The 18243-nt window shown below is 36.8% G+C and overlaps 1 protein-coding gene and 1 long non-coding RNA gene across 4 annotated transcripts in view; one reads left to right on the top strand and one right to left on the bottom strand.

Moving 5' to 3' along the window:
• LOC115866350 (uncharacterized) overlaps window positions 1-18243 on the top strand; it is a 78475-nt gene that overhangs the window by 58790 nt on the left and 1442 nt on the right. Inside the window, exon 3 of one of the 2 annotated variants that reach the window (XR_009560492.1) lies at window positions 657-1748. The exons of the other annotated variant lie outside the window; for it this stretch is intronic. This is a non-coding gene — a long non-coding RNA (uncharacterized lncRNA). Of the gene's footprint in view, window positions 1-656; window positions 1749-18243 lie in introns of those variants that run through there. 2 annotated transcript variants of the gene reach the window in all.
• Window positions 1-18243, bottom strand: part of GDPD1 (glycerophosphodiester phosphodiesterase domain containing 1) — a 44773-nt gene that overhangs the window by 11627 nt on the left and 14903 nt on the right. The window contains exons 3-4 of one of the 2 annotated variants that reach the window (XM_060291173.1): window positions 8137-8272; window positions 6326-6386 (exon numbers count right to left, since the gene is read on the bottom strand). In XM_060291173.1, coding sequence (XP_060147156.1) covers window positions 6326-6386; window positions 8137-8272 — 197 coding nt within the window. The remainder of the gene's footprint in view (window positions 1-6325; window positions 6387-8136; window positions 8273-18243) is intronic. The other variant, XM_060291174.1, reaches the window with a different exon arrangement.

The raw sequence follows: 18243 nt of genomic DNA on the forward strand, positions 1-18243 counted from the left end.
GCAGGGGACACGGGTTCGTGCCCCGGTCTGGGAAGATCCCACATGCCGCGGAGCGGCTGGGCCCGTGAGCCATGGCCGCTGAGCCTGCGCGTCCGGAGCCTGGGCTCCACAACGGGAGAGGCCACAACAGTGAGAGGCCCGCGTACCGCAAAAAAAAAAAAAAAAATTTAACCATTCCCCTTGAAGGGGAACATAGTTTGCCCCTGCAAAATATGCCATTTTGGCATAAGGATTATTTTGAAGTGAATGCAATTGAGAGGCAGCAGATACAAGAAAAGCTCTCTGCCCTTCCCCTATCTGCCTAAAAATAAGACTTAAATTATACAAAAATTAATCAACAGCAACACTTGACCCTTGTCAGCACCAAAGGACTCTACATAACAAACTACTGACTAGCCTTTATCTTCCATTAATCCCCTATATATTTACCTTTCCACAATTTGCCACCCTGGACACTCAAAGTCCTTTTCCTTTGTCTTGTTACTTCTCTGAAAATTTATTGGTTTTTTTTGTTTGTTTTGTATATTTGTTTAAGATGCTATATAAACTCAAGTTCTAGCCATGCCTTTGAAAAACTTATCCCTGAGTTTCTCCTATGACACATACATATTAATAAACTTCTGTTTTTCTCTTGTTAATCTCTTTTTTTGTTACAGAGTCCAGCTGAGAACCTGAAAGGATAGAAGAAAAAAAATTTTTTTCATCCCCTTGACCCTACTAGTGGATACTGAGATTGTTTCTAAAGTTTTGCTGTGACATAATCATTGAATTTTTCAGAGATTGAGAATATGTTTAGGCAAGGGAAATACATGCTAATCAGTAATGGGTTGAAGAATTATATCAATGCAGTTATTCAAAGAAAACTGAGTCATGAAAAAATCAGAAGAGGATTTTAAACATTCTTTTTATTTCCTGAGGGTCATTTTCTTTATTCTTTCCCTAGTTCCTTTTGCCTCTAATCACTTATATAATATACTATACATATTATATAACGATTATAAAATTTCCCCTTCCACCTGAAACGTCAATTCCACTAATCTGTGAATAACAAAATGGTGAAAGATCCTTTATTTCATCTTCATTGTACGACAAATCAAAACAAAGAAGCATATCAAAAAAAAGTAAATTAAATCCATGTCAGAAAACTTTTTTTTAATAAAGACTCATGTGAAAAGCAGGATGTGAATGGGGGAAAAAAAAAGAAAAAATCTGTTACTGTTTTGTCTGTTCTGTATTCTATTCTTATTGCCTTTTTACTACCCCTTGTAATTCAGATAGGGCTCTGGGTCATTCTGATGGGACTGTCAATCATTTGGCTTTGCCTCCCTGGCCACAGAGAAAGCACATGACCTTTTAAGCATAACAATATGGACCACAGGTGATGTTGTCTGAAATCCTCAGCTGAACGGATCATGTACTTTTGATGTTATCAGAGGTCCATCTTTATGTGGAGAAGGTGTGCCTGAGAACAAAGCTAACATACATGAAAGTAGACCCAAGAAATGGAGATAAGAGAGACAAATTATTGCTTGAGCAACTGGAATCAGTTATGTTTGAAGGCATATAACCTCTACACTCTTTAGTTATGAGAAGAAATAAATTCTTTTTAATAAACTTTTCTTAAACTATCTTGAGGGCTTCCCTGGTGGAGCAGTGGTTAAGAATCCTCCTGCTAATGCAGGGTTACATGGTTCGATCCCTGGTCTGGGAAGATCTCACATGCAGCAGAACAACTAAGCCCATGCGCCACAACTACTGAGCCTGCGCTCTAGAGCCCACGAGCCACAACTACTGAGACCACATGCCACAACGACTGAAGCCCACACACCTAGAGCCCGTGCTCCACAACAAGAGAAGCCACCGCAATGAGGAGCCCACGTACCACAACTAGAGAAAGCCCACGAGCAGCAACGAAGGCCCAATGCAGCTAAAAATAAATAAATTTTTTTTAAAAATCCAGATTAGAATAATACAGCAAACTATCCTGAGATGGATTTCAAGTACTTAAAACTCAAAGAGTTTGGACTTAAACTACAGAATTGAACTATAAAAGTTAATTTAAAATTATTTATTTATTTATTTATTTATGTCTGCATTGGGTCTTCGTTGCTGCTCACAGGGTTTCTCTAGTTGCTGTGAGCGGGGCTACTCTTCGTTGCGGTGTGTGGGCTTCTCATTGCAGTGGCTTCTCTTGTTGTGAGGCATGGGTTCTAGGCGCACAGGCTTCAGTAGTTGTGGCATACGGGCTCAGTAGTTGTGGCTTGCAGGCTCTAGAGCACAGGCTCAGTAGTTGTAGCACAGGGCTTTAGCTGCTCCACGGCATATGGGATCTTCCCGGAGCAGGGATCGAAGCCGTGTCACCCTGCATAGGCAGGCGGATTCTTAACCACTGCGCCACCAGGGAAATCCCTGAACTATAAAAGTTAATTATTGTTAATATATAAAAATTTAGCTATTGGGACCTCCCTGGTGGTGCAGTGGTTAAGAATCCACCTGCGTTCAAACCCTGGTCTGGGAAGATCCCACATGCCGTGGAGCAACTAAGCCGTTGTGCCACAACTACTCAGGCTGCGCTCTAGATCCACGAGCCACAACTACTGAGCCCAAGTCCCACAACTACTGAAGCCAGCGCACCTAGAGCCTGTGATCCACAACAAGAGAAGCCACCACAATGAGAAGCCTGCACACTGCAATGAAGAGTAGCCCCCTCTCACCGAAACTTGAGAAAGCCCACGCACAGCAACGAAGACCCACGCAGCCAAAAGTAAATAAATAAATAAATGTATATATTAAAAAAAAATTAGCTATTGTTTTTACCTACGTAGCATCCTTCCTTCCCTTGGAAAACCTCCTTCATTCCAAATTGTTCTGGTTGGGCTGTCAAAAACATGACCCACTCCCCACTTACTCTCACAGTAGGCATATGACCTAGGTCTGGCCAATCATAATAGCCTATCTCTTTGTCCACAGTGAATAGTTCAAGATGGACACATGATCCAAGTTGGGCCAATCAGTGTCTTTCTCTAGAACTTTTCCTTTCCCTGGGGTCACAGTACAGGCAGGATGTGAATTTACAGTTATCAGTGATCATGTTCCTGCCACATGGCCCAAATCCATAAGACCCAAGAGAACCAGAACAATGGAATAAAGCCAGAAGAGTCCTTTTTTGTACCCAAAGATCCAAAAATGTTTCATATCAGATCCACCACATCTTAGAGAGTTAATGATAAAATAAATATCTTTTTTCCCCTTAAGCTAGTGTAAACTGGTTTCTGTTACTTATAACCTAAAAAGTCTGAACATGATGTTCTATCTGCACAGTCCAATAGGGTAGCCACTAGCCACATAGGGCTATTTAAATTAAAATGAAATAAAATTTAAAATTCAGTTACTCAGGTGCACTAGCCACATTTCAAGTGCTCAGCAGTCACGTGTGGCTATTGACTTTTGTATCAGACAGTGCAAGTGTAGAACATTTCTATCACTATAGAGAGCTCTATTCAGACGATGCGATTCTAGTTAAATAAAAATTTTGTTAGCTTATTAAGTGTGGAAAAATTAAATTTGCAGTCAAAAGAATTACCATGGGCAATAGCTATTCACACCCAAGTAAGATGTATGCAAGGATCAATTTAGAAAGAGATCAAACAGACAAAACTAACTTTGGAACAGCAAAATGACACATCACACAATAAGAATAATATTGCATCAAACAGTGGGGGAAACAAGGAAATAAAAAAGTGCTAAGAGAAAAATGTGTGCTAAAGTGATGTAAAGGTATTTAAATTAGATGATTTGGCCAGCAGAGAGTATAGAGAAAGAGTTGGAGGAAGAAGTTGTCCCAGTATTGTTTTGGGCAGAGAATAACCAGCTGGGAAATACTACCAAAAGGGAAAGAGGAAAATAACAGGAAAACAAGAGCTTTAGACTAGGAGTATGCCATAGGATGTGTTGGGTGATGGAACAAGTGAAGTAGCTCTGGAGCATGCTAGAACTTTAAAACTTATCACCATAGTCAACTCTGATTATCCAAATTATGTACTTTCCATGAAAAAGAGGTTGCTTTCAAGTAAGCAGGATAGATAATAATAAACCCTTTGGTTAACACATTTTTATGTTCCTTCTTTAAGTTTCCTTTTTAATGTAGCCTGTGGCACATCGAAGCATCTCCTCTCACTACCGCGGCCTCTCCCGCTGCGGAGCACAGGCTCCGGACGCGCACGCCCAGCGGCCATGGCTCACGGGCCCAGCCGCTACGCGGCACGTGGGATCCTCCCGGACCGGGGCACAAACCCGCGCCCCCGCCGCCGCATCGGCAGACCCGACCACTGCGCTACCAGGGAAGTCCCGAAGCATCTTTTAAACGAAAAAACTTAATTCTTCTCCAGTTAAGTTGTGAAGCACAAAGAAAGCAAGAGGCCTGAAATTTGTATTCCTCTGAGAGTTGACACACACACACACACACACACACACACACACACACACACACTCTCTCTCTCTCTCTCTCTCTCTCTCTCTTTCTCGCTCTCTCGCTCTCTCGCTCTCTCGCTCTCTCGCTCTCTCTCTGGCTCTCTCTTGCTCTCTCTCTCTTCTCCTCCTCCTCTCTCCAGTATTTAAAGAAAACAAGAGTTCCGAGCAGGGGAATAGAAGAGTAAAATAATGAACGACTTTCTGCCTAATCTGAGTCAAGTTTTTACAGTACTATATATTAGTCTGTTTCAGATGCAGTAAACTTCACATTGGAGGCATAGTCTTTAAGTTAATTATGATATGAGTTGAATACAATATGAACAAAAGTTAATTATTAAATTTGAGAGTATGTGGCACTGCCACTAATATGGGATTTGAAGAGATTCTGCAGATAGAAAGGCAGTATCGATAGCTGAACACTGGCCTGGTAAGAAGACCTAGTTTCAAATCCCAGCTCTGTCATTTATTTGTTTTACAACCTTAATCAAGTTCATTTACATCTTTAGGACTCTGTTTCCTTCCTGTAACAGGAGGAGACAGGATTAGATGGTTTCAAAGGTCTCTTCAAGTTCAAAACTTTTATGACTTTATGTGGTAGGTATAAAACCAGGAAAAAAATTAAAATATATTTTTTTCTCAAAGCATCTCATAATCTTTGTGAGGCTTTGGCTCTGCTCTCTACAAAGGGAAAACTAGGAAAAACTTCACTTATGAAATTTTCTTAACCTTCCCAAGTCCACAACTGACACCAATATTGAATAGCTTTGCAAGTATAATCCTACTAATTATAAGAATAAAAGGTCACACAATTGTAAAGCAATTATACCCCAATAAAGATGTTAAAAAAAAAAGAATAAAAGGTGTTTCCTCAAATCAATAAAAGCTTAATGATACTTATCTAGAAGGCAAAGTCCAACAAACATCAGATCTAAACGTCCCGTAGAGATAACTGATGCAAACGGTTTTCTGATTTTTATTTGGCTTTCTAAGGTTTCTCAATCAAGGAGAAATTATACCAGCCAATTTTAAATTTAGCTCACAGAGCAGTTACAGTTCTTTTGAAAATTAATATCAATATATCCTTGGCCTAACCAAGGTTTCAACTATATGCAAGCCATACCAAGGACCATAACATGAGCATTTTGCACTTTTCCTGAGTTACATGTAAATCATTCAAAACATGAGGCTGAATTGTGAAGGTGAGGTAGCTCAGCACCTGTATCTCGAGGTTGTGTATTTTCCATCCTAACATGTTCCATCCTAACATAACTAACACATTGGGCCAAGGGACATATCTCTTTGTGCGAAATGTTCCCTCAAAAGAAAAAAAAAAACTGCTATGCTGGTGATTAAAAAGTGAAGATGACTAAGAAATGGATGGTTTATTTGAGTAATGGAATACTCTTAATAATTTAAAATATGGAGTAGCTAAATAACACAGAATGAAAAAATTATAGAATCAGTAAGGATCTGAAAGGGGTCGCTTCAATTTCTTTTCATTTATTCTTCTTATTTATGTTGGATTATTTACTACAAGTTATAGTAATATTCTAGAATTTGAAGCTTTAGAAGTATACAAGCTTTAGAAGTATGGGTTTCTCGTAATTAATATTCAGGCTTAAATGAACTGTATATAAATTTAGATAGAATGAGTCAGTTAAATCTTTGGGCATCATAATCTCAGAGTCAGATGACCATCAAGATTTCAGATTTGTAGGCCTGAGCAAACAAGCTTTGAGGGTAATACTTTTAGTTGGAACTTCTTATCACAAGATAATGCAAATGTATTTCTAATTCTCAGCATAAATGAGTACACTTTAGTGTAAATGTTTAATCTGCAAATGTAAATTATTACCTTTTTGAAATGAGACATCCAGTTTTCCAAGGTAAGGTGGGAGTTCCTTTAAAAGATATGACTGAAAAAAGTTAGCTCTCAAAAAATAAAAGTATTTTAGTGTCTTACATTAAGACATAAAGATTTGCTTCTTGAAAAACACAAAAATGAAACACTACAAATGTTTATATAGAAAACTCATTAGTAGAACATCCCCAACAGCAAACTGACCATATAATTACTTACTTTCATGACCTACAAGAAATCTGTACTGTCTAATATGGACCATTTGTCAATAATAAATACACAAAGATCTCAGTAGACAAATGTCAGGAATAGACAATTCAAAGGGGAAAAAAATCATAAAGAAGAATCTTTAAACTCACTAATAAGCAAATGCTAATTAAAATTTAATCTAGCAAATTAGGAAATTCTTGGTATAATTATAATGTCCCTAAATGGTAAGGGTGTGGCAAACTTGGAATTCTTTTAATATCAGATATAAAAAATCTTTTAAACATTTTAAAAGAGCAAGCTGGCAATAGCAACTTTCAATATATATCAAGAAACTAAAATGTTCCTAATCTTTTACCCAATAATTTCCTTGCTGAGAGTTAATATAGGGAAATAATTTTAAACATAGAGAAAACTTTATTTTTACACGTATAGATGTTCAGTGCAGTGTTATTTATAATGGTGAAAACTGAGAACTAATTCAAATGCCCAACAAAAGAGGAATGGTTAAAGACAACTATATATCCACTCAATGGAATAACTTCAGTCATCTGAAATGTTTTTGAAAAATAAGCATAGAATCTGAAAAGGCTAAATACTGTGTGATTCCAACTATATGACATTTTGGAAAAAGCAAAACTATGGAGACAGTAAAAAGATTAGTGATTGTCAGGGGTTGGGGGCAGGAAGGATGAATAGGCAGAGTACAGAGGATTTTTAGGGCAGTGAAACTATGTTGTATGACATTATATTAGTGGATTCATGTCATTTTCATGAATGTCATGTCAAAACCCATAGAATGTACAACACCGAAAATAAATCCTAATGTAAGCTATGAATTTTGGGTGATGATGCTGTATCAGTGTACATTCACCAATTGTAACAAATGTACCACTCTGGTGCAGGATGTTGATAGTGGGGGGAGGCTGTACCTATGTGAGGTCAGAAAGTATGTGGGAAATCTCTATATTTTCTGATCAATTTTGTTGTGAATCTATAACTGTTCTAAAAAATAAAAGTCTATTAAAAAAAGAAAAAATGTATATCATGCCATGATGTTAGAGTGTTTAAAAATACAATATAAATAATATACAATGAGAACATAACTATGTAAAAAACGTTCAGGGTATACATACAGACAGTATCCTGTTAACATACTTTTTTTTAGGTAGTAAAATTAGGCATTATTTTTCCCTCCATTTATTAGTATTTACTATAATGAGCATGTAACTACTAAAATCAGATTTTTAAAGGGTTCTTTCCTATACCTGAAGACTAAAACTAATTCATATATTTAATCTGAATCAAATAAATTGTAGAATATGTCAAATAAGTTGAACTCCAGTAGATTTACATTTGAGGACTTTGGTAATTTTGTTGAAATAGTTATCAAAATAAGTCTCCACAGATGTACGCAATAAATACAAATCCTCACTGTAAGTCAGAATAGTTTTTTAACTTTCCTTTGACATCCATTATTTAAACACTATCTTTTTTTATTATTACTTATTGACGTGCTATCTGGCACTCACTGTTTATAAAAATCCTACAGGCCCTAATATCTACTAGTTATTAGTTTATCATGCATTTTCACTTACACAGTACTTGAGATCAGAGATGTTTACATTGACTCCAGTTGATCTCTTTAGGTTCTCATCATGTGACACTACAACTTCTTCATCTTTTGTGATATGGCAGTCCAATTCCAACATATCAGTTCCAACTGTAACTGCACTGAAGAAATACAAAGAAGAATAATGACATTCTGAAACATAAGTAAACATTTAGGTTACATACATTAGATGAAAAAGTTCAGAGTTACAAATCAAAATAGTAGAAAATCCCATAATACTAAAATTTCTCCTCAAGACTATTATCTATTATGAATAATTGATATAAAAATATTCTAACTGAACTTAGAATAAGAGACTCATGTTGCCTCTTTTCCATAACTAGTAATCCTTAATTCTGGCAACCCAGTATAAAGGAAAGAACACTGGACCAGAAGTTGAGATTTGGGCACCAGTTCCTGCTTTGCTATGAACTTGCTAGGTAACTTTGGGTGAGTAACTGCTCCTCTCTGAAGCCACATTTCCACATCTGTAAAATGAAAGCATAAAGAACAAGAAAAGGATGCCCACTTTTGCCACTTAAATTCTGCATAGGATTATAAGTTCTAGAAGGGCAAATGAATAAGAAAAAAAAAAAGCATCCAAGTTGGAAAAGAAGAAGTAAAATTATCTCTATTTGCAGATGACATAATCTTATATGTAGAAATAAAGGTTCCATATACACCACTGTCAGAACTAATAAACAAACTCAGTAAAGTTCTGGAATACAAAACAAACATACAAAAATCAGTTTTATTTCTATACAATAATAATGAAAATCTAAAAAGGAAATCATGAAGTAATTCCATTTACAATTGCATCAAAAAGAATACAAACTTAGGAATTAACTAAAGAGGTGAAAGACTTGTACAATGAAAACTACAAAACATTGTTGAAAGAAATTAAAGATATAAATAAATGGAAAGACACCCCATGTTCATGGATTGGAACACTTAATATTGTTAATATGTAAATACTACATTGATGTACAGGTTTAATGCAACTTGTATCAAAATCCCAATGATGTTTTTTACAGAAATAGAAAATCCATCCTAAAATTCATATGGAATCTCAAGGAACCTTGAATAGCTGAAATAATCCTGAAAAAGAGTAAGAAAGTTGGAAGACTCACACTTCCTAATTTCAAACTTACTACAAAGCTACAGTAATCAAAACAATGTGGTACTGGCCTAAAGACAACATATAGACCAATAGAAGAGAGAGTCCAGAAGTAAACCTTCACACATATGGCCAAATGATTTTTGACAAGGATGCAAAGACCATTCACTAGAGAAAGGGCAGTCCTTTCAACAAATGGTATTGGGAAAACTGGATATTCACATGTCAAAGAATGAATTTGAATTCTTACCTAAAACTATATCCAAAAATAAACTCAAAATGGATCAAAGATCTAACTGTAAGAACTCAAATGAAAAAATCTCAGAAGAAAACATACAGAAAAAGCTTCATGACATTGGATTTGGCAATGATTTCTTGGATATGACAGCAAAAGCACAGACTAAAAAGGCAACCCATAGAATGGGAAAATGTATTTGCAAATCACCTATCTGATAAAGAATTAACATCCACAATACCTAAAGAATTCCTAAAATGCAACGACAACAAGACAATCAGACTAAAAAATGAATAGACATTTTGCAAAGAAGATGTGCAGCACACATGAAAAGATGCTCAACATCATTAATCATTAGAGAAATGTAATCAAAACCACAACGAGGGGCTTCCCTGGTGGCTCAGTGGTTGACAGTCCGCCTGCTGATGCACGGGTTCGTGCCCCGGTCCAGGAGGATCCCACATGCCGCGGAGCGGCTAGGCCTGTGAGCCATGGCCACTGAGCCTGCGCGTCCGGAGCCTGTGCTCCACGGTGGGAGAGGCCACAGCAGTGAGAGGCCCACGTACCACAAAAAAAAAAAAAAAAAAACCCACAATGAGATACTTCACTCTCATTCAAATGGCTATTAGAAAAAAGAAAGAAAGAAAAGAGGGAAGGGAGGAAAAGAAAAACAAAAAAACAAGTATTGGGATTTCCCTGGTGTTCCAGTGGTTAAAAATCCGCCTTCCAATGCAGGGGACGCGGGTTCGATCCCTGGTCGGGGAACTAAGATCCCACATGCTGCAGGGCATCTAAGCCCACGTACTGCAACTACTGAGCGCACGAGCTCTGGAGCCCACGCGCCACAACTACTGAGCCCGTGTGCCACAACTACAGAGAAGCTCACGTGCCACAAGGAAGAGACCATGCACCGCAACGAAAGATCCCATCTGCCACAACTAAGACCCAATGCAGCCAAAAATAAATAAATAAATAAATATTAAAAAAACAAAAACAAGTATTGGCCAAGATGTGAGGAAACTGGAACCCTTACACATTGTTGGTGGGAATGTAAAATGGTGCTGCCACTATGGAAACCAGTATGGCAGTTCCTAAAAAAACTGAACATAGGTTAACCATATGATACAGTAATTCCACTCTGGTTATATATAGAAAAGAATTGAAAGCAGGAACTTGAAGAGATATTGTTATACCCATGTTCATAGAAGCGTTATTCATAATAGCCAAAAGTAGAAACAACCCAATGTCCATCAACTGATGAATGGATACACAAAATGTGGCATATACATACAATGAAATAGTATTCAGTCTTTAAAAAGAAAGGAAATTCTGATATATACGACAATATGAATGAACCTTGTAGACATTATGGTAGGTGAAAACAAAAACAAAAATACCAGTATTTATGATTCTACTTATACAAGGTACCTAGAACAGTTTAATTAACAGAGACAAAGTATAATGGTGGTTACCAGGGCTGTGGGACAGGGAGCTTGGGTAGTTATTATTTAATGGGTACAGAGTTTTAGTATGAGATGACTAAAAAGTTCTGGAGATGAAAGGTACAAACTTCTAGTTATAAGATAAATAAGTGCTAAGGATGTAATGTACAACATGATGACTATAGCTAACTATTGTTATGATACATAGGAAAATTGTTAAGAGAATAAATCCTAAGAGTTCTTTTCACAGGAGAATTTTTTTCCTTTATTTTTTTTTATTGTATCCTTATGAGGGGATGGATGTTAGCTGAACCTACTGTGGTAGTCATTTCACAATATATGTAAATTAAACCATCATGCTGTATGCCTTACTCTTATACAGTGATGTATGTCAATTATTTCTCAATAAAACTGAAAAAAATAAAAGGTGAAAAAAAAGTTGTAGAGATGTATAGTAGTGATGGCTGCATAACAATGTGATATACATAATGCCACTGTACTGCACACTTACAAATGGTTAAAATGTCAAATTTTATGTTATGCAAACTTTACCATGATAAAACTAAAATTTTAAACTTAACAATTTAAAAATTGTTTAAAAAAAAGAAAAACATTGGAAAGATAATCTCTAAGGTTCCTTTCACCGCTAAGATCTTTCGACTTTTAGAGAGGGTATACCACAGTGGTTAAGAGCACAAACACTGAAAAAAAAAGGTAAATATGTGAGGTGAGGGATGTGTATTCACAATGTATACACACATTATCATTTTCACATTGTACACTTTAAATACATTATAATGTTGTCAATTATACCTCAATAAAGCTGAAAAAAAAAGCAGCACAGACATTGGAGCCTGCATTCAAATCCTGGCTCTGCCACTTACTTGGGCAAGTTCTTTACGTTTGTTTTCTTATTTGCAAAACAGTGATGATAATATTACTTCTCTTCACCTCCTCCCCACCTTGCACCTACACTCCAAGCAGCCCCATGCTCTCTAAATACTTCCTCTGTCTGAAATGTCTTTCACAGAAAAACAATATAATTGTTTTCTCACTTCACAAATGAGAATTTCCAAGTGTTGAATAAACGTATGAACAGAAATTCAACATCAAAATTCAACAGGGAGGAAGGACTTCCTTGGTGGTGCAGTGGTTAAGAATCCACCTGCCAATGCAGTGGGCATGGGTTCGAGCCCTGGTCCAGGAAGATCCCATATGCCTCGGAGCAACTAAGCCCGTGTGCCACAACTACTGAGCCTGTGCTCTAGAGCCTATGAGCCACAACTTCTGAAGCCCAGACGCCCTAGAGCCCATGCTCTGCAACAAGAGAAGCCACCACAATGAGAAACCCACACACCGCAACGAAGAGTAGCCCCCACTCATCCTAACTAGAGAAAGCCCGCGCGCAGCAACGAAGACACAACGCAGCCAAAAAAAAAAAAAAAAAAAAAAATTCAACAGGGAAATGGATATTAAAACTACGAGACAGCACTATACACCATCAGAATGCCTAAAATTAAAAGGACTGACAGTAAGTTAGCAAGACAGTGGAGCAAATGGAACTCATATATTGCTGGTGGAGTGTAAGTTGGTACAATCCTTTGAAAAGTATAAATATCCACCTACCCTATGACATAGCAATTCAACTTCTGCTAAGTATATACCTGAGAGAGATGAATGCATTTGACCATTAAAAAACATGTACGAGATTATTTCACACATCATGGATGAATTTACAGATATAAATTGAAAGAAAGAAAAGCCAGAGACAAAAGTGTAAATACGGTATGATGATATTTATGTTATCAGGAACAGAAAAAATCAATCTACTGTTATAGAAACTAAAATAATGGTTACCTAGGGGAAAGGAGTACAGGTTGGGAAAGGTCACAAGGGTGCCTTCAGGTGTGCTAGAAATGTTCTATAATTTTATCTGGGTGGTGGTCACAAAGGTGTATACACATATTAAAATTTTTTGGGCTGTGCACTTAAGATTTGTGCATATTACTGAATGTATATTATACATACTACAACAGCAGTTTTTTAAAAAGTCTTTCTTCTTCCCCTTATCTGCTAACTCTTATTCATCTTTCAGGTGTAAGCTTAAAAACTACCACTTCAGGATACCTTCCCTAATCCCCTGACCCCAGACTGGATTTTGTAGCCTATCTACCAGTTATCTGTCAAATTGCCAGGACTTCCTGTAGCACCTGCGTTTACTGTGTCAGAGTACTTACCACACTGTTTTGAATACATCTATTTATCTTCCCCTACTTGCCCAATTAGACAGGTGCTCTCTGACGAAAGGGTTTGTGAACTATGGCTTGTTTACTATTGTAAACAAGTGCCTACGCATGGGGATGGGCACAGCAGGTACTCCATACGTATTTTTTTTTTACTTTTTAAAATATTTTTTTAATTATTATTTTTAGCTGTGTCAGGTCTTCGCTGAGGCATGTGGGATCTTTTTTTTTTTTTTTTTTTTTTTTTGCAGTGCACGGGCTCTTCATTGCAGCACGTGGGCTTCTCTCTAGTTGTGGCATGCGGGTTTTCTCTCTGGTTGTCGTGCACGGGCTCCAGAGCACGTGGGCTCTGTAGTTTGTGGCATGTGGGCTCTCTAGTTGAGGCACTCAGGCTCAGTAGTTGTGGCGCGAGGGCTTACTTGCCCCGCGGCATGTGGGATCTTAGTTCCCCAACCAGGGATCAAACTCACGTCCCCTGCATTGGGAGGTGGATTTCTTAACCACTGTTCCACCAGGGAAGTCTCATGTATTTGTTAAATATTGAATTAATGAATGAAAAGAGATAGCTCTCTGTATATATAAAATGCCTACACAGCACTTTATGTTTGTTTTTTTGTTGTTGTTTTTGTTTTTTGGCTGCGCAGCATGCAGGATCTTAGTTCCCTGACCAGGGATCAAACCCGTGACCCCTGCAGTGGAAGAGCAGAGTCTTAACCATTGGACCTCCAGGGAAGTCCCTTGTTTGTTTGTTTTTGTAAGCACTTTATGTATCAATTACCACCAGTGACATTTCAAGATGAAAAAAAAAAAGTAAACATGGGTGCAGCAGGGAGAGAGTTTTAGAAAGAAACTTTTACTTTTTTAAAATTCAGGAATGGAAAGAATAAGGGCTGGGGTGAGCAGAGTGAGAAAGCAGGAATGAGAAAACGTAAAAGTAGATAAATTACAGTTTATGTAATATATTCCTATACATTCAAATTGTTTTTTATAAGATGGAAACAATTTGAAATGGAAATGACTTCATATAAGGTCATGTCTCTACAACTAGATACTAAATTCCTAGTGAGGAAGGTATCTGTCTGTTCCGTACTTTCCAACGTTCACGATGTTGGGCATATTGCAGGTATTCACACATTTCTAAATGAGCAGAGGGACTTCCCTGGTGGCGCAGTGGTTAAGAATCCGCCTGCCAGTGCAGGGGACACGGGTTCGAGCCCTGGTCCAGGAACTAAGATCCCACATGCCGCGGAGCAACTAAGCCCGTGCGCCACAACTACTGAGCCTGCGCTCTAGAGCCCACAAGCCACGACTACTGAAGCCTGTGCACCTAGAGCCCGTGCTCCGCAACAAGAGAAGCCACTGCAGTGAGAAGCCCTCACACCACAACGAAGAGTAGCCCCTGCTCGCCGCAACTAGAGAAAGCCCGCATGCAGCAAAGAAGACCCAATGCAGCCAAAATTAAATTAATTAATTAAAAAAAAATAAAAATAAATGAGCAGAATGAATATTTTGGTTATCAATGGTTATCAAAGCCATATCAAAGCCATATCAAAGCCATATTTTGGTTATCAAAATGTCTATGAACATTTTAAATTTTAATTAATTATCATCCAGCTAGCACCTAAATGTTCATCAATGATAAGCCATAGCCATAGTAAGTACCACACTTCAAAGAATCAAGTATTCACTTTATTCAATGAAGTTTTTATTCCAACAATGGAATGTCATTGTTGAATCTAAATGAAAAAAAAAAGTAGGTATGGTATGATCCCATTGATAAAGTGTGTGTGTGTGTGTGTGTGTGTGTGTGTGTGTATATATATATATATATATATATATATATCTGACAAAATTTACCTTTGGAGCCAACCACTTCGGAATTTTCTCATACTTGGTCTCTTCTGATGATCCAAGCCCATCAGAATCCCACTCCAGAAGACCCAATGACCACTTGCTGCTTTGTGCCAAAGTCTCATACCGCTCCTCTACTTCTCCTTAAATAATCTTCCCTTTCATTGTTCTGATTATCACCAGTTGTTAGAGGAAAACAAACAAACTTGGCTCCTTAATGTAATTCTTACTAAGATGTAAATAATTGTTAATTGTACATGTCCTCTTCTAAAGGACATCCACCTTTAAAAGAGATTATTTGCCAGTTGTGTGTTTGCTAGAACCACAAATGTGTAAAAATAAAATCGAAAAGTAGGCAAATAAGGACTTCCCTGGTGGCCCAGTGGGTAAGACTCCGTGCTCCCAATGCAAGGGGCCCGGGTTCGGGCTTCCCTGGTGGCACAGTGGTTGAGAGTCCGCCTGCTGATGCAGGGGACACGGGTTCGTGCCCCGGTCCAGGAAGATCCCACAGGCTGCGGAGCGGCTAGGCCCGTGAGCCATGGCCGCTGAGCCTGTGCTCTGCAACGGGAGAGGCCACAACAGTGAGAGGCCCGCGTGCCACAAAAAAAAAAAAAAAAAAAAAAAGGGGGCCCGGCTTCGATCCCTGGTCAGGGAATTAGATCCCACGTCAGGGAATTAGATCCCACATGCCTGCCGCAACTAAGAGTCTGCATGCCGCAACTAAGACCCAGCACAGCCAAAATAAATAATAAATAAATATTAAATGTTAAAAAAACCACACAAATAGGCAAATAAAAACAGGTTTTAGGTTGATAGAATTATTTTTCTGTATTTTAAAATTTCCTTGAATATTGTTAAACTATGTTTAGTTTTTTTAAAAAAAGAATAAAAAATGTAGACACTGTAAGTGACATATAGAGCCAGCAAACAGGTTTAAAATAAAATTCCAAGATTCTTTATATAGCTAAAAAAAAAAAATTGGTACTGTTGGTACTGCTGATTTTTGGTCACATACATGTCTTTCTTTTATTTTTGTTTTGGTTTTGTATGAGTGTGTAAAGGAGGGTAAGAGCAGGGGTTATCTATATTTTCCTGTATTTAAAAAATATTATACATATTACCTAAAATCTTTCTAAGTATGAAGTTTGCCTTTAGCTGAAATGTTGGATATTTTTAGAAATGTTTAGGAATTATAAAAAAATTTTTCTATTTATTGTATGTTTATCTCTTATTAACAGCTAATAAGTAAAAATTTAGAACAATAGTAAGTGTATCTAGGGCAATTTGTAAATTATTCTAATAAAATTATCTCAAATTTGATACACAAACAGCTAGAACAGAGCAAGAAAACTTTTTTTTTAATCACTTTGGCTTTCAAATTTTTCCATAAATAACAATATGCATCTACTTCAATTGAAACACCAAACATTGTATAGTTGCATTTCTGATAAGCTGATGACAAACACAGAAAAAAGCTAGGGAAGCCAAGGCTTCAACATTTCCAGAAAAAGAAATAAAAACTCTAGCTCTAAAAGAAGTGAAATTACTTCAAACTTCACAAAAACAATGCATCATAACTTAAAACTGACTCTATGTTAAAGAATTTATTTGAATCTCATTTATTCCTCAAAACATTGAGGTTGTATTATTATTCCCATTTCAGAGATGAGATAATTAGTATTGTATTAATTAGACATTCTAAAGAATTTTATCATGAGAATCAGGTCACTGATTAATTACTCTGTCTGCCAACTTATCCTTGCAGCTATTGCCAATACAATTTGTTTCTTTCTCTAAGCGTTCGTGGTAATATCACAGGGATCGAATTGTCCTATGGGTATTTACAAAAGCAGCCTGGTTTAATAACCTAGTTTTATTAGCTCTTAAGAACCAGATTTTACATACTCAGGGGCTTAGTGACTCTGTGTGTGTGTGTATCTTTGTAGTACAATTCCTTAGTTTTTGGTTACATATTTATTATGAATGGGATTCTGTCTCTGTCTTCTGTTAAAATTCTGCTTTTTTTTTTATTGGAGTTTACTTGCTTCACAATATTGTGTTAGTTTATACTGTAAAGCAGAGTGAATCAGCTATACGTATACATATGGCCCCTCTTTTTTGGATTTGCTTCTCATTTAGGTCACCACAGAGCATTGAGTAGAGTTCCCTGTGCTATACAGTAGGTTCTCATTAGTTATCTATTTTATACATAGTATCAATAGTGTATATATGTCAATCCCAATCTTCCAATTTATCCTACCACCCAATATTCTCCTTTGTTCTTGAGTGCCGCATTCCATGTATCATTCAGTAAGTGATTAGTGAGAACCTATTAGCACCAGAGCTAAATGTTAGGGATTGAGAAATCAATAAGGATTCTGGCTCCCAAGGAATCCCAGAAGAACCACATTCATAACTTAAGGTGTCTGTTAAATTATTTTATAAAGCACATTAAAGAACTTTTATAAATTGTGAGATGTAACTATTTCTCTGTGTCAGTACTAATTAGTTCTTTAGCCCTACTATAATGTAATGAACATATAATGAATTAATTTTCCATGCATTCTTAAGGTCCTTTCAATTTTCTAGATGTATCTTGTCCACATACCATCACATCTTAACCTCAAACATTTCACATTTTTAAAATAGCTTCTTCCTCTCCACCAAATGATAGCTCTCCTAATCCTGGTATCTTTTCAATTTTCTGGTTAATCTTAACTAGGCTTCCCACACCAACTATTTATATTTTCTCTAATATCATCTTCACCTCCATGTCATAATATACATGCTTTGTGAAGTATATGTCTAACCGTATATATAAATAAGATCTAAGTTTTAGCTGCTCATTGTATTTTTTACTATCTCTCCTTCAACTATATATCCTTTCAAGCATATACCATAATTAAGCACAGTGTCTGTCTTTCGTCAATTATGTATTATAACTCTTTATCTTTTTAGTATATAGTATCTTAAAAATAGTACGCTTAAACAATTTTTTTCTTGTTGTTCATGAAGTAGGCATATTAAAAAAAAAACTTTCTAAGTGTCCTAGCAGTTAAATAGAATATTTATAAATGAAAACAAAGTACAATTTAAAAAACTACTTATTGAAAGTAAGAGCACTGATGCATAAGACAAAACAAAACAAAAAACAAAATCATCACCACCAACAACAACAAAAATTAAGTTTAAAATTAAAGCCTAT

Source organism: Globicephala melas, chromosome 20 (assembly GCF_963455315.2).
Source record: "Globicephala melas chromosome 20, mGloMel1.2, whole genome shotgun sequence".
Lineage (NCBI taxonomy): Eukaryota > Metazoa > Chordata > Mammalia > Artiodactyla > Delphinidae > Globicephala > Globicephala melas.